This window comes from Mirounga leonina, unplaced genomic scaffold (genome assembly GCF_011800145.1).
Source record: "Mirounga leonina isolate KUSES-001 unplaced genomic scaffold, KU_Mleo_1.0 Mir_53, whole genome shotgun sequence".
NCBI classification, from domain to species: Eukaryota; Metazoa; Chordata; class Mammalia; order Carnivora; family Phocidae; genus Mirounga; species Mirounga leonina.
The window spans coordinates 96,267,812-96,293,772 of record NW_023270807.1 but is presented as its reverse complement, the minus strand read 5'-3'; the positions used below and the strand labels follow the sequence as shown (position 1 = coordinate 96,293,772).

At 41.1% G+C, this 25,961-nt stretch overlaps 1 protein-coding gene across 7 annotated transcripts in view; it reads left to right on the top strand.

The window, feature by feature from the left end:
- EPM2A (EPM2A glucan phosphatase, laforin) overlaps positions 1-25,961 on the top strand; it is a 129,414-nt gene that overhangs the window by 85,813 nt on the left and 17,640 nt on the right. For 4 of the 7 annotated variants that reach the window (XR_004676605.1, XM_034990917.1, XM_034990915.1 and 1 more), the window contains exon 4: positions 5,702-5,952. Coding sequence is in view for 5 of the 7 variants with exons in the window: in XM_034990917.1 (XP_034846808.1) it covers positions 5,702-5,952 (251 nt within the window). In the remaining 2 variants the exon portion in view is untranslated. Of the gene's footprint in view, positions 1-5,701; positions 5,953-14,149; positions 15,489-25,961 lie in introns of those variants that run through there. The other 3 variants (XR_004676604.1, XM_034990916.1, XM_034990919.1) reach the window with 3 other exon arrangements.

Below are 25,961 nucleotides of genomic sequence, written 5' to 3'. Positions count from 1 at the left end.
AGTTTGGTTATTCCTGTTGGTAACGCTGATCCAAAGAAACTTGATGTAGCCATAAGAGCTCTGCCCGTTTCCAAGGAAAAAAAAATCACTTTACTTGCATGGAAGATCATTGGTTGAACCTAGGCCCTCTGTAGTTGTGTTAAAGTCTTTTTGGGGTCTCATCACAGCCACAACCGTGGAGCACCTTCCACACTGAGGAAGTTTGGCAGCACCTGTGACAGCAGAAGGAAAGTTCCCGGGTAGCTGTGTGATATCGAGCAGGCTAGTTCCTGCATTTGGAAGACAGGGTAATCATTTCTGCCCTACAGGATCAAAACAATAGAGTAAGATGATTGATAGGAAAGTGCTTTGTTTTTCCGGTTTCAAAACAGACAAGATTGTTAGGTTCATGTGCCTGTAGCTTCCAGAGAGCATTCTGATTTTTGCTTTCTTGCTTCTGATTTTATAGCATTGTTACCCGGTAGGGTATAATGTGAGCCAAAGCTCAGCGCAGCTGACCTGCTATGGCATGCATCCCTCTCCATCCCTGTCCCGATAACTCCATCCCCAAAGGCACACCGTAGTGGTGTTAAAACCTTTTTGGGGGTCCCAGGGTCACCAGGTCCCATCCTGGTCACAACCGTGGAGCACCTTCCACACTGAGGCAGTCTGGCAACCACCAGGACAGCAGAAGGAAAGCTCCCACCTGCAAAAGGCCAAACGCTAAGACTAAATGAAGGCTTCCTTTGGTTCAGCATGACTGGGGGAGTAATCAAAGGGTTAATGACCATTCCTGAGTCGCAGGGGAAGTTCTGACCAATAGATTAATCTGTGTGGCTGACAATATTAGCACAATGAACATATAGATTACTTCAGCTGACTATTTTTGGAACGCTAGAGAAAAACCCATCTGGAAGTGTTTTGAGCTGTAGCATAATGCTGTCAGATGAAGTCTGAGAGAGAAGACAGTTTGTTAGGCCTGACTGTCACCACCAGTTGTCACAGACCTGTTATAATCCATTGTGCTATCGATCCTTACTCTTGTACATTTTGTCACATGCAGAGGAGTTAGTTAGGTTTTTTCTTTCCTTTTTTTTTTTTTTTTAAATTTTGGTCTGTACCCTTCACCTGAGACATGAAAATCTCCCAAATCTAGCACTCATCTGAAAAAAACCAAATCTGTTCATTAAAATTCCATTTTCCTTCATAGGAAGTACTCAGATTGTGTTTTGACCTCTGTCAGGGCAGTGCTGGTGATAACGAATGGTCTGCCCTTGCCTCCCAAGCGAGGGCACGTGCTTCCCAGAGTCCTCACCTACCCCTTTGTTGTCACACTCAGTTCTTCTCTGACTCAACACCGCGTTCAGCTCTTCCATGATGCCGACACTGACCTTGGAGCCAAGGCCCGTGGGCTTGAGCCTCGTTGCCACCGCCTAGCTGTGTGATATCGAGTGGGCTAATTCCTGCATTTGGAAAATGGGGTAATCATTTCTGCCTTACAGGATTATAACAATAGAATAAGATGATTGATATGCAAGGGCTTTGAAAATCACAAAGTTGGGACTATATTTTTAGTCCCAAGTTCTTAAGTTTCTACTGAAGGACGTACTAGATGATATTTATCTATATTACATTTCAAAAAGGTGGAAAAGGAGATATGCTCAAATAAAATAATATATTCAGCCATAAATCTGCCTGGAGTAAAAAAGGAAGGGGTGTGTGTGTGTATGTGCATGTGTGTGCACACGCACATATGTGTATGTTGGAAAGGCTGAAAGTCGGTCCAGAAATAATTTCTTTCAAGGTCAACCTTAGGTAAAGGGCATCTTCAGGGCCTTTTCCACTCCTCTCCCTGATTTCAGGTCCTAATGCCACAGGCTGTTCCCAGCATTTCCTTGTCCCTCTTCTCCCAATCTTTGTTTGCTCAATGCATGCTTTCAAGAAGCTTTTAATCTATTCAGAGTTGGATTAGGCTGGAGTAGGTATGGGCCACAAGTTAGATTAGAGGACTCTAGTAGTGTCTCAGATCTAATCAGTATTATTGGATTTTGTTTCGTTTTATTTTTTATTCATGCACTTAATGAATGCTCACTGAGCATCTACTGAGAGCTGAGGCCTGTTTTAAATTCCAAAGTAAGAATCACAGACAGTGAACCCCTGCACGGGGTTGAAAATTTTCAACCTAGCTGTCAGCAGTTAAAATTTGGAATATTTTATACAGAGATTCTGGATTTCTGTCTTGCCTTTAGGTATTACCATTTTTTTATGAATGGAAACTTTTTATCTAATTAAATTCTAAATGGAGCCTAAATATATGAAACATAAAAAATTAGGGGCTCTTGTTGACATTGTGCAAGCTCTGATTCTGGGTACCCTCTTCTTATTCCTCGGTGGGTTGTGTATTAGCTCAGGCTCCCTAGAATGGGTTTTCTAGCAGAGGCACGTGGCCCATTTGGCACAGAGAGCCCCTCTAGGGCAGGGCAGAGGGGCTAACCCCCAGGGAAGATGTTGCTCTCACCTGGACTAAGAGCAACAGTGTGACGGGGTAGGTGGGGGGCGGAGACTGACTAAGAACTCATCTTGAGAGCATGGCGGCCAGCAGGTGCCCCTGGCCGGGCAGGTTAGGGAAGGGCATTAGTGTAGTGGTTAAGACCAGAGGCTTTGGAGTTGGGCTGGCTGGGTTTCAGTGGCCATGGGGGAATAACCTTGGGCAGATCTCCTTGCCTCAGTTCCCTCAGATATAAACTGAGGATAAAAATAGTACCAACCTCATAGTTGTTAAAAGGTGATTGCAAATGAACTATTACCTGCATGGTGCTTAGAACAGCACTTGGCAGGTAGAAAGGACTCAGTAAATGTGAGCTGTCATCAATCAAAGCAGAGTGATTTGTAGTCCCTAGAAATCAAAATAAGCAAGAGCTCCAGTGGCGGCCAGGCTGATCCTGGACCCCGTCCTTGTCCGGCATCCTTTTTATGTTATTTAAGTATTTGTTTGACAGTTCTTAAGGGGGGTGGCCAAGTGATTCTAGGAGAAGACCACTGCGGGGTGAAACCTGTGTTTAAACTGGGAGCCTTCTGGAGCTTCCCAGAGGCAGCTGTCACTTACCTTCCAGGATCGCATGGCTGAGGTCACAGAATTCCAAGCTCACACATACCCCTTTTCAAACTTTTCAACTTCTAAACTGTGTGCATGCCTCTTGAAGAATCTTTTACAGATAAAAAGGAAAGGGAGAGATAGTTCATCATTTGGGCCATTTGATGCAGACCCTTCCTCAGGGAATCTCTGGCCGGAGAGCAGGTAGGGGGGAAGGGATCCTGACGGGTCCATGTGAACCCCGGTTTGGGCAGGTCGGTGACACTGAGGTTGCAGAAGCGGAGCCCCGGGGCCTGGGACTCTGCTTCCAGAAGCTCCTACTGCACATGGCCACTGTGGTCTGTTTGTACACTGGGCATTTAGTGAAACCCCATGTTAAAAATACTTCTCGGAGATAAAAAGTACAGCACAGGGAGTAGAGTCCGTAACCTTGTACTAACGTTGTACTAACCTTGTACTAACCTTGACAGAGGGTAACTACCTTACTGTGCTGAGCAGAGCGTACAGTATAGAATTGTCAGATCACTGTGTCATAACATTGTATGTCCACTATATTTCAATAAAATTGAAATTGTTACATTTCAATAAAATTGTAGTTTTTTCCTGCTCATGTCCTGGAAATGTACATGGTAGGAGGAGAGGCATCTGTCACAGCGAACTTGGCCAGTGATGCCAGCCATGGCAGGAATAACCTGGCTGCCCAGGTTGATCGGGGGTCATTCCCTTCCCAGCCGGTATTAGTGGGGCTACACCTCTAACACCCCTTCAGCAGAACAACAACCTTGCACATGGGCAGTCCTCACCCGTGTTGGCAGGATTGCCAACATACTTTGGAAGTTTTGCCTCCTCTGATCTCCCAGCTCAAATGGTGCATCAACTACACAGGACTCTCCCTGGCACAGACGGTGAGACGTCTCTCTGGTACATAGGACCTTCTACACTTCGTTCCTTTTCTGGTGATATTTTACTGCCCCTGAAGGAGTGCCATGAGCAACTGACTGTGTGGCATGCCCATCTAGCTCTACCCTCAGAGTACCCCGAAACCTAGTGAAGAAGAACAAATCAATGGTGGTTTATGGCTGAGTTTGGACTTTGAGAAATCAAGCGGCACAGGGGAGCTGGTGGGGCTCCCCTTAGCTGCCCTCAGAGGTCAGGCAGGGAACATGAACGTAGGGCGATAGGCAGCAGGGAGAGATGGAGCCTGATGAATTGCAGTGTGTCCTGACCAAAGGCATTCCAATTAAAAATGTCTCTACTCTGCCGTGTGGGACCTGTAGCTTGAGATGCCTTGGTAAGATGGATGGATAGAGCACTGGCAGCAAAATTAGAATCTTATCTTGGCCTCCATGTAGATTTTCTGCTCCTAAGTCAGAGCAGGGTGAGCCTGAAGCTAAGGAAGATCCACCCCGGATGGAATGGTAACTGAGAGGGCCTTCAAACCATGATGGGGTCTTGTAACGTCTGTCCTTCTAAGGTGCTGATACCTGATTGCCATGTGTTGTGTTAGCCCTTAAGAGGCACTTGGCATTTTAGAAGAGGATATCTAAAGAGGGAAGTCTCAACTTCCGTGAGTGGCTCTCATGACCTCCTGGCTCCATTCCACCATGAAATTCTAGGCCTCAGGATCTGCAGTAAAATCATTTGAGGGGGGAGTTTTCCCCACCTCTCCCATCATCCAGTGGGATGGCAATGTGAAGTGCCATTGTGCCCCTGTGTGGTCTAGAATACAGATTAGCTAGTGAATGTCAAGTCACGGGTGCGTAATCCAGGACTCTCTACAGTTTCCCTCTTTCATCCTCTTTGAAGTAATTTGACCATCGTCCACACCCCCCACCAAATCCACTAACTGTCTTTGCTCTGAGAACCTGTGTGCAGAAGAAATTCCAGGCATCTAGGCATTTGATGGCTTTCGGAAGATCTCTGCCTCATGAGACAGGAGTCTGGCAGGGCTGAGCAGAGCATTACATATCCTATCAGGGTATAAATGAGACATTTGATCACCTAATAATCAAAATAGTAGTCATGAGGTAATAATAACCATAATCACAATTGACCAGTAAAGGAGAAATGGAATCATTTCAACACTCACTGTATCATGAAGGAATAAATGAATGATCGGTTATCGCATGTGGGTCAATTAATGTTCGCCATCCCATTGGCCAAATGAAAATTGGCATATGTTGAGTGAATAAGATTGACTCCTTTAACCAATATGGACTAATTCTGTGTTTTGCATTGATCTTGAAGATCTGTTTGGATTAAAGAAAGTCAGGGTGAAATCCTGTAAATCTCTGCCCAATCTGAGCAAGCCCTTCTGATGGATGTAAAAATCCGTTCTTCTGACCATAGGCAACGGTTAAGTTTTCTTTGAAAGGAAATTTGCCCTGATGCAGAAGTCACTCAAAGCAAAAGCCAGGGAAGGTTCAGAGCTGACCCACTGCCTCTGGAGTGTTCTTTCTACTTTATTATTGTCTTACCTTTTCCGTCAAAACAAAGGAATGGAGCAAGCTCTGCTATCCCTGCCTCTCCTTGCATGGCACTCATCTCACCAGGCACTGAAGAGTTGTCATGAGTGAGATATTGGGGTTTCATTATTCATGTGTCTGTGCTGTGCTTTCTCAATCCCAGGCCGAGTGCAGATGCTGCCCCAGGCGGTCTGTCTCCTGCACGCGCTGCTCGAGAATGGACACACCGTATACGTTCACTGCAACGCCGGGGTCGGCAGGTCCACGGCGGCCGTCTGCGGCTGGCTCCAGTACGTGATGGGCTGGAATCTGAGGAAGGTGCAGTACTTCCTCATGGCCAGAAGGCCAGCTGTGTACATTGATGAAGACGCACTGGCCCGGGCAGAAGAAGACTTTTTTCAGAAATTTGGGAAGGTTCGTTCTTCCATATGTGGTGTGTAGGTGGCCCATCTGCCTCCCCAACCTCCCAATTTCCTTAGGAACCCAGTTTCCTTAGGTGATGTTAGTAGAGTGACCTAGAAACAAAGATTCCACCAGAACTGAAAAGACCGGTCACTTGGCTTTGCCCGCAGCCTGCCCCCTTTCGTCTGGGGCTTTCTGTTAATGCTTTGGCTGGGCTATATTTTCTTTGAAGTATTTTTGCAGAGGAAGCTGTGACTGACTGACACGTGAGAAAAAGCCACAAGCAAATTGGACTGTGCAGTGTTCTAGCATCAGACGGAAAAGGAAAGTGTGCATTTGTTGTATGGCGGCTTAACGAGCGCACCTTCTCATGGCATTGTAATGTGACCTGTGGAACAAAAGTTGGGGGATCCGTAGATGTGACCACTTGTGTGTTGATGCATGCATGCACACGTGCACAGCTTTTCTGCTCAATTGAACTGAAGTGATACAATGAGAGCTGGCCAGTTGCCAAAGAAGGGAATATGGGTAGAAGCGTGGACCATGACAGAGGAGGAGCTCCCATGACTGAGAAGTGATGGCTTTCTAGACTTGGTGTTGGCATCCTGCTTCCCCAGTGTTCCAGTCGGTTCCAGGGCATGACCTTCTGTACCCACAACCCTGTGTGACAACCACAGTGGAGTTATTGTCTCTCCCTTTGGTTTAATTGAGGCTCAACGAGCGTAGACAGCTTGCCCAAGGTCTCACGGCTAGTCAGGGACCAGCTGGTGTTTAAAACCCACACTTATGTGACTCAGTGCTTTCAACACAACTTGTTGATTTTCCAGCACAGTGTAGTGGATTCTGTTTCTCTCTCTCAGAGTAAGGTCAATTTTTTTGCAATAGTTTCTACAGTGAGAAATGGAACAGCCTTCTGATTAGTTGCCAAGGAATTTAGGAAAGTAGCTCTATTTTGTGCAACCTAATTTAAAACATGGTGGGCTGTCTCAACACCCAAGAGGCCTGAGCCACAGCTCACCATACCAGAAGAGCCCCAATCCGTAGATAATTGTTGCACAGCTTAGGAGTGGTCCTGTTTCAGCCCTCAGTTTTTTGTTTTTTTTTTTTTTTAAAGATTTTATTTATTTGACAGAGAGAGACACAGCGAGAGAGGGAACACAAGCAGGGGGAGTGGGAGAGGGAGAAGCAGGCTTCCCGCTGAGTAGGGAGCCCGATGCGGGGCTCGATCCCAGGACCCTGGGATCATGACCTGAGCTGAAGGCAGACGCTTAACGACTGAGCCACCCAGGCACCCCTCAGCCCTCAGTTTAAAACAGTACACAGTTACCGCGCCTCCAGAATATGTAGCTCACTACCCTAGGTTCCATAGGAAATACAAAGATGAACAAGACTCTGCCTTCAAAAAGCTCACAGCCCAGAAACAGCTCGGTGTTCAATCAGGATTTTCTGTGATGCCACAGGATTGCTCTATGAATGATATGCCAGAATAGGGGAGGGAGAAGTACCTTTTATCGCGTGTCTTGTATGTGCCAGGTGCTTTTCAATTTTAATTGAACCTTCATGGTACGAGGGCAGTTAATTACCTCTGCTATATAGCCGAGAAAACGAAGGCTCAGATAGTTCAGTCAGCTGCCCAGGATCACATGGTGAAGAAATAGATGAAATGAGATACAAAGCTAGGTTTGTCTAATTCAACACCCATGCTTTTTCGATTAAACTGCAATGCCTGCTTATTTTTCTGCTCCTTTTTTCTTCGTAATTATTTATTGATAGATACGAGAGACTCTGAATTAGGAAGTATGGGAGATAAGGACAACACAAGGTAAGTTCCACTGGAGTTCAGAGGAGGCAGACATGTCTGTACTGTGGGACTCAGGAGGGATGGCTTTTGATTTGTCAGAGAATGCTAGACAGCTCACATTCCTCCTGCAAGTTTACCAAGTTAAATTTATAAGCCAGGATTGAATATTATGAAATCTAGCTCCCTTGCTAAAAATAGAGATAACTATTATATCCAAGTAACCCATTTATGGTCATAATGTGTTGTGTAAAACTTAATCCTGAAATGGAATATTTCTAACCAATTATATACGTGTGTGTGTGTGTTTGTGTGTGAATTAGTTTAATGCCTAAGAAGCTCAGCTATGTAACCTCCACTATAAAAAGACTTTTCCGGGTGGATTTTCCTTTTTCTTCTGATAGGAAAAATCAGTTTAGGGCTATTAAAGAATGTTTTGAAATAACCTCTCTTGTCCTCAATAAATGGATGTCCAATGTATTTCAAAATTACCTGGAATTTTGCTGAATAAAAGCATTAAAAATGACCTCTGATTATAGGATTAAAATGTTTTTTTTATAAACTTAGTCTGAAATCTAAAAAAACAGTTTCCTTGAAAAAACAGTCAGCTGAGCCAAATTGTTTTTCCTTGCACTCTTATTTTCTCAATCGCTGATGAAAATTGGCAGTTACAGGGCAAAAGGAAGACAAAGGTGAGGGCCCTGCAAAGAAGTGAGGATGAAAACCTCAAAAGTGTGTCACAGAAAATCAAAGCAGAAATGATGCCACCATTAGCTGCTTGTCATTGGCATTAACGAAACTTTCCAGTCATAGATTTCTTAAAGAAAATCATGAAATCTCACTCATGGTTAAGAAATGTCCAAATAAGGTTGTTTCTTTAAACTTGAATCATGGTCCCTCAAATATTTTGTGTGCAACGTTAGGAAATATCTAGAAAAATAAACACATTCTTTTGATCAACTTAAGGTGTGGGTGAAAGCCATTTCGCTTTGCCTAAGAAATAATGATGAGGGGCACGTGGGTGGCTCAGATGGTTAAGCGTCTGCCTTTGGCTCGGGTCATGATCTCAGGGTCCTGGGATTGAGCTCCGTGTTGGGCTCCCGGCTCAGTAGAGAGTCTGCTTCTCCCTCTCCCTCTGCTTATGCTCTCTCTGTCCCTGTCTCTCTCAAATGAATAAATAAAATCTTAAAAAAAAAAAGAAATAATGATGAAAAAAATGTGCTTGGGACCTTGGTAATAAGAGAGTAATGAAAGGCAGGCTCTGAAGACGACTTAGATAGAAGGAAGAACTTGCCACACAGGAAAAACACCTAGTCAGTGTGTTCAAAAGTTACAACTGAGGATCTTTGGAGATAACCTGGTTAATTCCTTTATTGTACAGAGGAGCAAACTGAGCCCGAGAGACACCAAGCAACAATTCCTGTAGCAAGAGTTTTAGTTGAGGCCCAGAGGGAAAGGAGAAGTGAGGAAGACAGGTCAGGGGATTTATTCAGATTTACTGAGGGGTCCCAGCAGAATTCATGAGCGAGAACAGCCAGTACTGGGAGTGGGGAAGAATTGGTGCAAGGATTAATGGAAATTGGAGTAAGTGGAAGAAAAATGGCTAAAATGAGAAAAAGCAAAGGGCAGTGAAATTTCCAAAGGGAGAAAAGTCAGGGGTTTCCTTTCACAAAGACAGTCTTGGGAGATCGAGAAGGAAGATGTGACCGTAGGAACAGGGGTGAGTCAAATTATGTTCCCAAGAGACAGGGGCATGCTCTGTAGCCACTGACTTCCCTTTGGGACTAGATTACAGCGGGAAGAAGGAGCAGCTGTAAATAAGTAAAATCTTTAAAAAAGGTGGGGGTGCGCCTGGGGGCTCAATTGGTTAAGCGTGTCTGACTTTGATTCTGTCATGATCTCGGGGTCCTGGGATCGAGCCAGGTGTTGGGCTCTGCACTCAGCGGGGAGTCTGCTCTTCCCCCGCTGGTGCTCTCTCTCTCAAATAAATAAAATCTTTTTTTTTTTTTTTAAGATTTTATTTATTTATTTGACAGAGAGACAGCAAGAGCAGGAACACAAGCAGGGGGAGTGGGGAGGGAGAAGCAGGCTCCTTGCTGAGCAGGGAGCCCCATGCAGGACTTGATCCCAGGACCCTGGGATCATGACCTGAGCCGAAGGCAGACACTTAACAACTGAGCCACCCAGGCACCCCAAATAAATAAAATCTTTAAAAAAAAAAAAAGGAAAAAGAAAAAGGAGCAGCTGGGTGGAATGTGCTGACCCCAAAGTGGCTTGTTACCTGTAAGGAAAAAAGAAGGTCCCATAGAAGATGGGATTGAGAATAAACAGAAAAGGGTGCATTAAGTCACCTCTCACTTTAATAACAATAATGGCTCAGTTGGTTAAGCGACTGCCTTCGGCTCAGGTCATGATCCTGGAGTCCCGGGATCGAGTCCCACATCGGGCTCCCTGCTCAGCAGGGAGTCTGCTTCTCCCTCTCCCACTCCCCGTTTGTGTTCCCTCTCTCGCTGTGTCTTTCTCTGTCAAATAAATAAATAAAATCTTAAAAAAAAAAAAAATAATGGCAGTACCAGTAACAGGAAGAGGAAGGACAATATTAGCAACTACTTCGTTCATTCTAACAATAAAGGCAAAATACTAAAGGTAAGAGGCAGGACACTGGTAATAACAACTTTATTCTCTCCTTCCCTAACCCATTGCTCCATAAGTCTTCCCTAATTTGGTTGATGGAAACATACTTACTGTTGCTCAGGTTCGAACCTCAGAGCAATTCATAACTCTTCTCTTTCATTCAGACATCACATTCAGTCCATCAGGAAAACATGTCCCTTTTCTTGTCAGAGCATCTAGAACCTAATTATGTTTTACCTCCTCCACTGACTGGACTCCAGAAACAGCATCCTAACTGGGTCTGTCTGTTCTCTTCTTCCTCATACCTACTCTCACCTCATGGCCAGGGTGATTCTATAAAAATGCATGGTCATTCCTATGCACAAAACCTCCACTGACTTGCAATGTCATTCAGGGTGCAAGCCTAAGCCCTCCCAGGACACATCCCCTTGTCCCTGATTGCATCTCTGACCTCCTCCTTTCCCACCGCTTCCCACCTCATTTTGCTGTAGCCACACTGGCCTTCCCGCCCTGTGAGTATACAGGCCGACTCCTACCACAGGCCACTTGCACTTGCTGTTATGTCTGCCTGGTGTGCACCAGCTCAGTTTCTAACCTCCTCCATGATGCCTCTCTGGGCCGGCCTATCAACCACTGCCCTCCCCAACCCGTCCTCCCCTTCCTCCTTCTCTGATTCATTTCTGTTCATAGAACTTAGTACTGGCCAATATGTTACATAAGTTGCTTATTTGTCTTATTGTCTGCATCCTCTCGCTATAATGTAAACTTCAGAAAGCCCCAAATTTGTATCTGTTTGGTTTGGTAAGGTACCTAGAGTGCCTGGCATATAGTCCAATGAGTGCAGGACAAGAATAGCTAATAACTATGAGAGCGTACATGTTCCGTGTACCGTGCTCTAATCTTTACATCTATCAGCTTACTTCATCTTCCCCACAATGCTATGATAAATATCATTATTACCCCTATTTTGCAGATAAGAAAAGAGGCATAGAGAAAACGCTAACTTATTCTCAGGCAAGTAAGACAATTTCACCCCTGGTTTGGGGGAGTAAGCTCCTAATGACCTCCCTGTATAAACTCTGGGCATCGTGTGGTGCATTGTTGGTTTGCTAGGACAACCTTAAAATACCACAAATTGGGTGACTTAAACAGCAGAGATTTACTCTTTTAGTCTTGGAGGCTACAGGTGTGAGATCAAGGTATCAGCAGGGTTGGTTCCCTCTGAGGAATGTGGGGGAAGATCTATTCTAGGCCCTCTCTGCTAGTTTGCTGGCAACCTTTGGCCTTCCTTGGTTGGTAGAAGCATCACCCCTACCTCTGCCTTCATCTTCACATTGGTGTTGTCCGTGTCTATATGTCTGTGTCCAAATTTCCCCTTTTTATAAGGATACAAGTCACTTTGGATTAGGGGTCCACCCTACTCCAGTTGACATCTTAACTAGTTACATCTGCAAGGACCTTCTTTCTGAATAAGGTCACATTCTGAGGTATTGGAAGTTAGGCCTTCAGTATATGAATTTGGGTGGGGAGCATAATTCAAACCATAAAACTATGGACAATGACTACCCGAAGTCTATGGAGGGTGAAAAACCCAAGAAGTTTGGAGGACAGTGGCAATTTGGAGGAAGGGACCAGAATGGCTTGAGTTTCCTTTTTTACAGGTTTAGCCTGATGTCAGGCCACATTTATAGTGTTGCTAAAACAGCAAAACAACACTGACAGAAAACCTACTCGTTTTTAGTTCAGGAACCCAGACTCGAGCAAAAAAAATAACCTTTCCTTGGTGACAGAGTTTAGTTGTAGAAAAAACATGTGTTCTCTCATCGGCCCCTGAGATACTGGATGAATTTCTGAGGGCTTCTGGGTAAAGTTTTCTCACTCTGGAGAAAGAACTATAGGAAGAGACGCTCTTCCTTCCTTTGGTGGTGATTGTGTGTGGATGTGTGATCCCCACTGGTGGAACCATCTTCCTACCAGCTTGGGCATGCGCCAACACAGCAGGATGGAGGAAAGGGGCTGACGAAGCTGGAGCTACTCGCTAAGTTAACCCTGAAGTCTGCCCACATTCCTGACTTTCGGTTGTGTATGACAATGCATTTCTTTGTGTTTGAGCAGAGTGGCGTTTTCTGTTGCTTACAGTGGAAGGCATTGTGGTTGGTATACGACCAGTACATATATTCTGGTTTTAAAAACAGTATCTGTTTTTGTCATAACTTGTAGCATTAAAACACATTTTGATTTCTGGTATCACTTAAACAGCTTATGTTTTACATTTTGCTTCTACTGGGGGCAGTCCCTAAAGGTGGGTTTCAGGGGATAGTTCTTGAAAGGAAGATGGAAGCTCTTGAATGATGACCCGCAAATTCAAATTTTGTGACAGAGTAGTTTGTAGTGGATTTATTAGACTTCAGAACCTGCATATATTTGTGATTTCCTGTTATTATCCTTTAAGCAGTGGTTCTTATCTAGCTAGCTGAAAGCTAACCCCAAGTGGAAGATATTGAGAAAACTCTCTCCATTTTTGCTTGGCAGTAAACAAATACACTCCACAGAATTACACCTCCAGATAATCTCCAAGGCCAATCTGACACAGGTAATCTTAACATCTATCCAAGTAGCTAACAAAAAATGAAATGGATGGGGCTGGCTTTATGTTTATGACTTCTTTTCCCTACCTTTAGACAGAAATTATACTGAGTTTATATAAAGATTTTTTTTAAAGAGGTAGAAGAAGGAAAAAAAAAAAAAGGTACCGTGCAGAGGAAGAAACAGTAAAAATAATAGACTCTTCAGAAATGGAATACTTATCCCCTGAGCATATGAATTGGCTTTTCACGTTTAAAAGTAGAATTCTCAAGCAGAAATTTAAATGAGAGAAACTTAAGATGATTGCTATGACAATGTTCAGTGTTTCCAGTTGTATGCTTACATCATAAACTCAGAACAAGTTCTTACCTAATAAAACTTATATTCAAAATCCAGTACAACTCACATTCAAAACATTCTTTGGTTGAATAATTAGCTGTTTTTTCTCATGTAAGGTCATTCAGAGTGTGGTAAAATGTATTTGTATGTTTCATATCATTGATCTTATACCGAGGACCTCTTTTATCACCTTTAAAAGATGTCCTCTTAATCATTTTTGTTTGTTTATCTTTGATTCCTCAGCATTAATTTAGTGTTGACATAAAATATACATTATAGTAGGAATGGAGTAAACAGTTAAACATTGGGCTACTGTAGCTAGAGGATCTGATAGGATTTCCAGGAATCTGTCCATGGGGGAAAGCCTTTACACTTAATACAATCTAGAAGTTATCATTAGACCAAAGGACAGAAACCCAAGAATAAATTGCAGACAGCCGAAAGAGTAGTCCAAGGCAGACAGAAAATGTGGGGCTATTCAAATAAAAGACAGGATGAATTCCTATACTGTAATTGTATCAAGCATTATGCCAATATTACTACAGGAAATAATACTTAGCATTCAGTGAATAGGATTGCTGTCATTTAAAACCTGAACTGTAAACAATTAGTATTAAATGATCTGGCATAGCATTGGAATGGTATGGATTACAAAGGAGAAATTCAGAAGAAAATGGGTGGTTAAAGAATAGATAACCGGACCTTGAACAGAATAGAGTAGATAATTGTCATTGTCACACCTATCAAGGCTTTTATCAGTTCTTAGTGAGAGAAAACTCAGAATTCACTGAATGCAATTTAGTTTGCTTTATATGGTTGTGGAAGAAAATGAAATATATTTTCATTCAATAGAGATCCTACTGTTGCCTTCTTAAAGTTATGACAGATCCAAAAGTGGATTTATGGTCCAGACAATTTCAGTGAAGATTTTGTACCCATTGTGGACAAACAAGGTAAGCATCCCCTATTTCTTACAGAATGGTATTCAAACAAAGCTTATATCTACCCAGCACCTCCCAGTTTCTAGAGACTTAGGCCATTTCTGTTTACTGTGATTACTGATGTATTTGAGCTTATTTCTATTTGCTTAGTTGTTATTTAAAAATTATTTTTGTTTTTTCTGTTTTTCTCCTGTCTTTTTATTTCTGATTTTAATTATTTCTTTTCCCTTAGAAGAAAGAACTTTGACATTGGCTTATATCCACTGGTCTTTACCTTCCTTCATGTTGACATTATTACAATGATAATTATGGGATGTTTTTGATATACTTTCTCTTTTCTGTTGTTAGCTTTAAAAAAAAAATCTGTTAGGGACGACAAAGAAAATGTTTGTGAGGACATACTCTTCATTGCCTCACTTAAAATTACCACACCATCCCATTTTTGATTTCTTATGTCTCCCAAATTCCATTATAATTGAGAATTTAAAGCCCAGTCACTCTGAGCATATTATTATCCACCTCCCCTGGGGTTCTGCATCTCCTCATTAGCCACAGCCTTCTTTCCTTTAGTTAGTTCATCCATCAGTACACTTCCAAAAGCTTTCTTTCATGCTAAAATATCTTATCTTCTGGGTAATCCTTCTTACCTTTCTCTTCATTGTTGCAGGTGGATTTCTGTCTTCAAATTTTACATTGTAATTTCCATTCAGATGTCAGGAAGAATAGTGTGTTTGCCATTTTAAATCAGAATTTTCTCAATCATCATCTATACCAGTGACACCCAAATCTCAATCTCAATTCTAAAGCTCTTTCTTGAGGGCTAGGGCTATATATCAAAATTCTTTTCTGAACATTTTTATTTGGACATCTCCCAGTCAGTATGCCACAAACTGAAGTTTTCTTTCTTTTGCCAAGTCTCTCATATTTTTGTTGTTGTTCTTGGGCAGACTGTGGCAGCACCTTCTCCCCAGTTGCTCAAGTCAGAAAACTGAATGTCATTTTTGCCACCTCCTTCCCATCCCCACCCCCTTCTAATCACTCAACAAGTTCTCTCAATTATACCTCTTAAATGTGTTCATTCCCAACTATCAACTCTGACAGTGTATTAAAGGATCCTGACTTCTCTTTCTATTGCTATTCTTACCCATTTCTGGGCCATTCTTTACATTGCCACCAGAGAAACCATTCTAAAACTCCACTATGATACTATCTCTTCCTTGCTCAACACTTCTTAATGGCTCCTCATTGTTCTTGGGAAAAAGTATAAGCATTCTTATTGTGACATATAAGGCACTTTATGATCTAGACCACTCCTTTCCTTCCAGTCTCTCTTGTCATTCCTAAATCCCCCATGAATACTCTTCAGTGATAGCAAATTACTTAAACGCTCTGTGACCTTTGTACCCTCTGGTGTTTGCACATACTTTTTCCTCTGCCTGGCGTCCTCTTTCCCCCCATCTGTGGCTGGCCAGCATTTCAACTCCACCTGTGCGTCTCCAAGGTGACCCTCTCTGAGATATCTTCATGAGTCTTCAAGTTTGCTCCTCCCAGGCATTTTCAGAGGACCCCATGTTGGCTGCTTTTGAAGCACTTAACACACTGCACTATAACATCTTTAGGGAGGACTTGTAAATCGTGCTGAGCAACATAGGCTTTTGCATACTCTCATATTATTTAAGCCAAACACTTCTTTGGATCCTGCGCCCAGATCTAATCTGTATTTTATCTAAGAGAAATGTGAGGAATACATTTCATGAAAACTTTTTAAAAATGTAAGTTAATGATTGGGGTACTTTATTTAATGAGAATACTATCAAAGGCTTGGTTTTGTTCTTTTTTTGTGTGTTAAGCATTTTAATAACTATTTGTCTATATACTACTAGTATTTAATGATATTAAATCACAACAAATATCACATATCAACCTCTGAAAGCATGATCCTATGAAATACTCTATTGCATTTTCAACCCAGTCTCTGGCTGACAGTTGCGTGTATTCAATTCCTCTTGGTTTGCCATCATAGGCTAATACCGATGGCCTTCCGAAAAGAACATTCTTAGGAAATGCATTACTATATGCACTAAGAATATTGTTGCTTGTATTACACTGCACAGTATTCTCCCAGTGAGTGATCTCACAGAAGAAATTTCCTTCTGGTCAAGGAATTAAGCAGAGTTGTTATTTTCCTGAGCAATAAAAATCAATACTTTATGCAACTGTGAAGCTTACTAATAATTAGGTTTTCCTCTTCTCGGTAACAATTAATTATGTAGTATAAGTTTTGAACTAACTTTACTCCTGGGCCTGCCTTGTATTTCTACACATGTTTACCCCATTGCCTCATTTTCTTATTTCAAATTTTATTTTCATTTTGCTATATTGTTTGATCCATTATAAAATGTCATATTTAGTTCCTTTAGGAGAAAGAGAGGTACAAATCAATACACAAATAAAATTGTTGCCATGCAATCTATAGATTCAATACAATCTCTCTGAAAATACCAATAGTATTTTTCACAGGCCTAGAACAAATAATCCTAAAATTTGTGTGGAACCACAAAAGACCCCATATAGCCAAAGCCACCTTGAGAAAGAAGAACACAGCTAGAGGCATCATAATCCCAGATATTAAGATATATGCAAAGCTGTTGTAATCAAAATAGTATGATAATAGCACAAAAATAGGCACATAGGTCAATTAATAGTATAGAGACCCCAGAAACAAACCCATGTTTATGTGGTCAGTTAATCTATGACAAAGGAGGTAAGAATATACAAGGGGGGAAAACAGTCTTTACAAATAAATTGTATTGGGAAAACTGGACAACTATGTGCGAAGAATGAAACTGAATCACTTTCTAACACCATACAAAATAAGAAACTCAAAATGGATTAAAGACCTAAACATGACACCATAAAACTCCTAAAAGAAAGCATAGGCAGTAATTTCTTTGACATCCGCCATAGGAACATTTTTCTGGATGTCTCCTCAAGCAAGAGAAAAGCAAAAATAAACTGTTGGGATTGCAACAAAATAAAAAGCTTTTTCACAGCAAAGGAAACCACCAACAAATGAAAAGGCAACCTACCGACTGGGAGAGGATAATTTGCAAATGATATATCTGATAAGGGGTTAACATCCCAAATATATAGAGAGCTTATATAACGCAACACTAAAAAACTGAACAATCCAATTTAAAAAGTGGGCAGACGATCTGAGTAGACATTCTTTCAAAGAAGACATACAGATGGCCAAAAGACACATGAAAAGATGCTTAACATCACTAATCATCAGGGAAATGCAATTCAAAACTACAATGAGATGTTGTTTCACACCAGTCAGAATGGCTAAAATCAAAATGACAAGAAATAACAAGTGTTGGCAAGGATGTGGAGAAAAGGGAACATTTGTGTACTCTTGGTGGGAATATAAATTGGTGCAGTCACTGTGGAAAACAGTATGGAGGTTCCTCAAAAAACTAAAAATAGAAATGCCATATGATCCAGTAATGCCACGACTGGGTATTTGCCCAAAGAAACCAAAAACGCTAATTCAAAAAGATATATGCACCCCTGTGTTTACTGCAGCCTTATTTTCAATAGCCAAGATATAAAAGTGACCTAAGTGTCCATCGATAGATGTATGGGTGGAGAAGATGTGGTATATATACAGATTGGAATATTACTCAACAACAAAAAAAGAATGAGATCTTACCATTTATGACAACATGGACGGACCCAGAGCATATTATGTTAAGTGAAATAAGTCAGAGAAAGACACATACCATATGATTTCACTTATATATGGAATCTAAAAAAACCAAAACAAATGAACAAAGAAACAGAAACAGACTCATAAACAGAACAAACTGATGGTTGCCAGATGGGAGGGGTGATCTCTGAAACTAATATTTCACTGTATGTTAATTAACGAATTTAAATAAAACTTAAAAAAAAAGAAGGGGGGATGGGCGATGGGTAAAATAGGTGAAGGGGGGTGCCAGTCATAAAATAAATAAGTCATGAGGCTGGAAAGTACAACCTAAGCAATATAGTCAATAATATTGTGATCCTGTTGAATGGTGACAGATGGTAACTACATTTATTGTGGTGAGCATTGCATAATGGATAGAATTGTCAAGTCACTATGTTGTGCCCCTGAAACTAATATAACATTGTATGTCAACTATATTTCAATAATAAAAATTTTAAAAATCAAAGAAATAACCAAGACAAACACTATTAACATTTTGTCGTATTCTGTCCAACCCTTTGTTTCTATCTGTGGGTGTGGATATATGTATATTTTGCAATATCAAAGTGATATTTTATATAAGAAATAATGCCTTGTTGAAGCACTTGCACACAGAGAGGCTGACATGAATACTATTGGTATAAATGTCAAAAAAAGGTGAAATGTCATAAATGTTTCAGGGTAAAATTCTAACTTTTGGAAATGAAGATACTCTGAAAATAGTATAGTCCTTTATCCTTCACCTCATGGACACAAATATCAGAGCATTTTCTCAAACCTACAGAATGTCTCCATACTTATGTGTTAATTTGATTGGTAGATGCATTCTCACGACTAAGCAAGAATGAACTAGAATTTAGGTCATCGTCCTGTTTCCTGCACATCTAGAATTTTACAGATGGAGGAATGTGTTTTCCTTTTCTTTTTCTAAGTAATCCAACAATTTGCCTAGTCTCTATAATTTCTCTTATAGTCAGTGGAGTAAATAATCTGTCGTGACCACCTGTTCGTCCTGCGTATATATGTTGAGCATATAAACATCTGCAGTCTTCAGAAAGTCATAAATAAAGCCCACAACTAAAAGATTAGGTAAACTTTTTTTTTTTTTAAAGATTTTATTTATTTATTTGACAGAGAGAGAGAGAGAGACAGCAAAGAGGGAACACAAGCAGCGGGAGGGGGAGAGGGAGAAGCAGGCCTCCCGCGGAGCAGGGAGCCCGATGCGGGGCTCGATCCCAGGACCTGGAATCATGACCTGAGCCGAAGGCAGACGCGAAGGCAGACGCTTAACGACTGAGCCACCCAGGCGCCCCAAGATTAGGTAAACTTAATGACCTGTTACATTTTAGGTGTCTGAGTAGTGGAATTCTCTCATCCAGAGAAAATTGCAGACTTCATAGTCAGTGTCAATACATTATCAGTATTCCCTTTTAAAGTTAGCACCAAGTTTTAATTTTTTTCCAATTTATAGTACATTATTTTCTCCAAGGATAAGCAAAATTTGTTAACTCATTCCTTAAAAAGATTTATATTTAGGTACACAGAAAAGTTTTGAGTATTTTTAAGTATTTTTTTTTTAAAGATTTTATTTATTTATTTGAGAGAGAGAATGAGACAGAGAGAGAGAGCACGAGATGGGGGAGGGTCAGAGGGAGAAGCAGGCTCCCCGCCGAGCAGGGAGCCCGATGCGGGACTCGATCCCGGGACTCCAGGATTATGACCTGAGCCGAAGGCAGTTGCTCAACCAACTGAGCCACCCAGGCGCCCTTTAATTAAGTATTTAGTTTCAAGTTTTTATTTGAATTCCAGTTAGTTAACATATACTGTGTAATATTAGTTTCAGGAGTAGAGTTTAGTGATTCATCACTTACATGTAACACCCAGTGAGTTTTTTTTTTTTTTTTTTTCCAAGTAGGCTCCATGCCCAGTGAGGAGCCCAACATGGGGGCTTTGATCTCATGACCTTGAGATCAAGACCTGAGTTGAGATCGAGCCAGACACAGACTGAGCCACACAGGCACCCTAAATATTTTCAGTATATTAAGCTGATGATTAGAAAATGGAGCTGACACTTTTTGGAAGATACTGGATCATTACATATACGAAACAAATTGATAAGGGAACCCTGCATATAGCCCCTGACAAGCAGGGATTGGAGCTGTGTGCAAAGAAAATTTATTTTATTGTTTAGATATCTACATAGTCCTGGATATGCATAAGGAATAACAAATGATAAAAACATGTTTCTTCTGCAAGATAATTTTGAAATGTCCTAAGCAAATGTCCTAGTTTAGTTTGAAGCATTTGCCAATTTTCTTTCTCCAAGTATTACTTTCACAAAAATACTTGTGGTTAGTACAGAACATAACTTCTCTCTCAGTGGTCTCTTTTCTTTCAGATCACAAGGAAGGACCTTTTGACCTATGACATATAATTTTTGATTGTCATTTTTAATGACAGAAATAAAGGACACATAAACTAAATCCACATTTTAGTCAGGAGTCAGTCTTCCCACAGCTTATGGTAGAAATGTTATCAATAAGATATTCTGCAAAAACACACAAGGGAGAAACCTGGATTAGTAGCTCAAGTGAAAACAATATAGGGTATTTAAATGAGCCAGCCATTTGTTTTTGCTGCTAAGAAGGCTAACAGAATGACAAGCTGATTCATTATACACAAAAATATACAAACAAGGAATGCTCAGCTCCTGACCACAAAAATTGCAAAACTCTGACTACTAATCAGTTGAAGGATTATATTCAGTTCTGTCAAGTTTAAGTAGGATATTGACATTTCAGGTTAGACATTTTTCCAAAAAGGAGGTGGAGAAAACAAGGCTCTGAGATCTTTTTGTACTAGCATTTCCACCTTTTGAACAATCATACAGACGCTTACTGTCTTCCAGGTTTGTGTGGGACTTCCCTCATTTAGCAATCACGGTGGCTTTGTTCAGTGGATGTGATTGTCAAAATATACGGAAAGGAGCTTAGGAAGATTCCCTTGAAGAAAAGGAGACTATGTAAAGAAATGACACTTTTTAAATGTTTGAGGGATTGGTTATATAAATAAGGCAACTAATTACCTTGCACTTGCTGTTCCAGAGAGCAGAAGTAAGATCCAAGGTCAAGAGTTATAGGTGGTAGCTTTCCACTTCCTTTAAGAAAGGACTTTCTAAATAGAATTGGAAGATGGCAAAACAGTTTGCTTTGTGAGATAATGAGCTTCCCATCACTAAATTAGTTTAAACCAGAAGTTGAAAAATTTCCCTCCAAAAATGTTTTAAAGGGGATTGGTTACTGGATGGAAGATTTGATCATATGACTTCTGAGATCCTTTTCATAGTTAACAATCTATGCTTCAGATGATTGATTTAGGCCAACTTTCAATGTCCTCTTTTTCCTTGAACATTGAAAACTACAAATTAACATTTACCAAGGCAACCAAAGGATGGGAGGAAGGTACAAAAGTCCTATGATGCTCAAAGAGAAAACTGAATACTCACTCAGCTCTTGCCACTTCCCAGTGATGTTGGAGAAGACAAGGTAAAGAAAATGTATAGCCTAAATAAATGTGAACATTCTGTAGCTTGGCAGATGGTCTCACATTATGTGTGTAGGGAATACTTCGATAACTTGTCTGGGGCCACATGGAGTGAGCTGAGGGTGGCTTCTCCATAAAGGACAAGGAGGGTCATCGCCTGTAGGAGAGAAGAAATGGCCATCTCTGCCACAGGAGTCAGCCCCTGAAATCAGGTAGGGCTCATATGACTGGCTTGATTGGGTAGAAGTTATTTTCTCCATGTGCTTGCCATGTAAGATTTTTATTCAGAATTCTGGATGAAGATTTCACTTTAAAACAAAAATCCAATCTGGTGTCAGTGAAACAAATTTGAATTTGATCGTTCTTGAACCAGTTTTGGCTTATTGACTGACAATTCTTGGAGTATTGTTAGATGAGGTATATTGACTGGTCAAGTCCTGCTTGTCTATCCATTTATTATTTTACCTTTGAGCCAAGTGTGGAGTCAGATCAAATAAAATTGACTCAGAGCACTACTCGAGGCAAGTGTATTAGACATGCCCGGATTTTACTAGTAACTTAGTCTTCTGGCTAAGTACCACCCCTGCCCTCCCGCTGGAAGACCTTGACTGTTTTGACTGTGTCATAAAACAAGAGCTGTTTGCTGTGATGGTGTCTCAGCCAAGTACATTAAAGAGAAGGATACTTGTGAATATGATCGTATTTCTCAAATAAATAATCTCCTGAGTTGTTTTCTCGCTATTTCCCCTGCTGTTTAATTTCTTCCCTTTGACATAATTTGCTGCCTATTCAGTTAAAGCAATTAGATATTTATGTTAATTAGATACTTGTCGTCTATCCCAAAGTGGAGGTACTTAGCTCGTGAGGGGAGCTGGCCCTCAGATGCTCCTTCTGCAAGTAACTCGTTTTGTTTTGCTGTCTTCTCTGTGGCACACTCCTGTCTACTTCTTCAGCTGTGTATGGCTCTCTCAAAATGCATGAAACTTAAATGAGCCTGCAAAGAAGCATTTCTTCTGTGCCGTCTGTTGTTTAAAAATGTGTTGATTACGCTCTTTTCTGGAAAAGAGGATGACCAACTTAGGAGGCAAAAGGAACACTTCCTCTCATTTAGCAAGATCTTGAACTGCTTGGGAGGGGATACGTGTGAAACGAGTGCAAGGGGTTAACAAAGAGATTTTTCCTGTGAGTAAGTATGGAAAGCAAAGTCATTTTACAAAAGAAACTAACATGAAAAGGTCCTTCAATGAAATGGTTGAGTTCTGATACTTCGTCCCGCTCTGGAAGGCATGTGTGTGTGCGCATGCAGGCCTCACCCTGCGTGTACAGAGGACTCAGAGTCTGAGTCCTGCCCCCTGTGCTCAGGAACAACACCGTAAGTGTCCAGCCACCGGTCGCGACACAGGTCAGGGAGAGGAGAGAAGCAGCAAAAGCTTACGAAAGCCAGTGCTGACCTCACAAGAAAGCAAGAGCTTTGAAGTACACATGGGATTTTCCTTTTATCTGCTCTTCCTCTTGATTTATGTTACCCTGAACACTGGGCAGCTTGGGATGGAGTTGAAGATCGAAGAGCAGTGCCGTGTCCGTCTCCCCACCGCAAACCCTCTGTCCCGCCCCACTGTCCATCCTAGCAGCAGTGCAATCCCCTTTCAAGCCTCAAGCTTTGTCATTTTCACTTCCTCCGTCACCTTCATTCTGTTCACGTACTTTATTGCTAAACCAAATTCCATTTCGTCTCATGCTTCCCCCTTGGGTCCGTCTCACCTTTTTCTCATGCCCATTGGTGAACGCATCTGTCCCAGATACTTTTTGATTTTGTATCTTGATCAATGTCACTCTCCTCCTGGACTCCCTGCCGCCACCTGTTACGCTTGAATCCTTGTCCTCCTTGCAGTCTGCGTTGTTTTCTCCTCCCATCTCTGAGCCTCTCAACGTTCTTCCTAAAACACCCTTTCCTCTCTTCCCTCGAAGCCTTGTAGTGCGTTGTCACTGGTTATGTTGTCCAGAATTCTAAAATTATACATACAACCTGGCAGGGACAAGCCTGGAACTTCATTTCCTTAGTTTCTATTTGTTGGTTCAGGGGTCTTTTCTCGTGTTAGACAAACCTGTCCCAAACTCCCATGATACAGTCATTCCAGGCCGAATGCCAAGCCTTTAAGGAAACAGCCTCGTAAGCCTAGAGTAGTTCCTTCTCTTAAATCCCCCCAATTGTGTCTCTCCTGTCATTAAACTGTCACGGTCATTGCTCTCCCATGAAACCTTTCTAGATTAACCAGAGGGGACCTGCACTTTGTCTTGTGGAATACAGGATTCCCAGTGACTTCAATGAACATCTCAGCAGTTGGCTTTTTTTTCCTTTTTTACCTTTTGTCTTGTTTCTGATTTCAGCACAGCACATCCATAGATGATGTTCTTAATTGGACATCAGGGAGTTATATGCAGGCCACTCTGTTGCAGGCTGTGTGTGCATGTGTGTGCATGCAAATTTTGAGAGGGCTCAAGCAATGGATTCATGTACATAGGGTCTTGCCAAACAGGTGCTGTGAGCATACAAGTGATTCTTTGGGATGAGGGTGAAAGCAATTCAAGATACTACTCTGGTACTAGACACAACAGTAGCAGTAATAGTTTAAAATGAATTGGGTTTCCTAGCAATTCTTTGATGGAGTTACTTTAGTTGTTCTTACTTGCTGATGAGGAGACTGAGGTACAGAGAGGTTAATACCTTTTGTAAGGTCACACAGCTTGTAAATGTTCTATGCAGAATCAACATCAAGCCATCTGATACCATAAACCCTACTCTCCACTGTTACGCCATGTTGCCTGATAGCTGATTTACTTTTAAATCTGTATTGAAGGCAACCCAAATTCATGGTTTTTCAAATAGAAGAATAACATTTAAAATATTTAATAAAATCAATGAAGCAAATATTTATGTCTTGACATAGCTCAAATAGATTCTGGTTAGTAATTTTTTTTTTTTGAAGATTTTATTTATTTATTTGACAGAGAGAGACACAGCGAGAGAGGGAACACAAGCAGGGGGAGTGGGAGAGGGGGAAGCAGGCTTCCCGCGGAGCAGGGAGCCCGATGCGGGGCTCGATCCCAGGACCCTGAGATCATGACCTGAGCCGAAGGCAGATGCTTAACGACTGAGCCACCCAGGCGCCCCTAGATTCTGGTTAGTAATTTAGAAATGTTTTCCACATGAAATTTTAATACAATTTATATTTATTTAAATATGAAAAATTAATATAAAAGGTAAATACATGCTTTTAAAAACCTAAGTTTTTTATTTATACCAGGGTGTTGAGGTTATTTTTCTATGTGTACAAAATACAAGTGGGGAAAAAGAATGACGATGTCTAAGAAATTAATTACACAGATATGCCAGATTAAATAATACATGTGTGCTGCGTACAGACGTTCATGCAGCACACTGAAATAGTTGAATAGGGGATGCAAAAACCATCAGCAATTGGTTTCTTTTCATGTGGAGTCAAAATTTCCTGGATTTATTTCAGGATTTGGTTTTCATTTTCTTCTTTTTCTTTTTGTTGGAAGTGAAATTGAGTAAGAATCTAGACTGTTGGTAAAGGGATTATCAATTGGCAGAAATAAATTTCCATAGCTAGTCACCTGGTTTGAGAAGTATCCTGTAATAGGATAAAGAGCTGTAAAATGAACAGGTCGGATTATATATGGCTTCTTTTTCAATAAGTCCAAAGTGCAATGAGTTTTCTGTGTTTTTTTTTCCCCACAATTTTTCCCTAACAAGGTTAAATGTGCTATTGTTTGATGTATAACTTTTTTAAAGTTTTAAAATTTTATTTTATTTTTATTTTTAAGTAGGGGGCTTAAAACATGGGGCTTGAACTTATGACCCCAAGGTCAAGACCTGAGCTGAGATCAAGAGTCGGATGCTTAACCGACTGAGCCACGCAGGCGCCCTTGATATATCACTTTTTGTCATTTCTTCCTTTTGAAATCAGACTTTTTTTTCTTCTTTATTCCTTTTTTCTTTTTTTTTAATTGAAGTATAGATGACATACAATGTCCCATTAGTTTCAGGTGTACAACATTGTGATTTGACAATGTTTCTTCTTGACTATGGAGTTTTTTGTTTTAATTTTTAGTCTTTTTAAATTTTAATGGATTTAGATGCTAAAAGTTGATATAAAAATTTGATGCCCCAAAACCCCACCCCGTTTGTATCTGGTAAGTAGCATTATAAAGAATGTCTTTTCCCTGCCTGAGAACATTCTGAGTGGCTTTTGTTTTTGTTTTTGTTTTTGAGAGCATGAGAGAGGGAGTGCACGTGTGGGGGTGGGGGCATGGGGAGGGGCAGAAGGTGAGGGAGAGAGAGAATCCTAAGATCAGAGGGGCTTGATCTCATAATTCTGAGATCATGACCTGAGCTGAAATA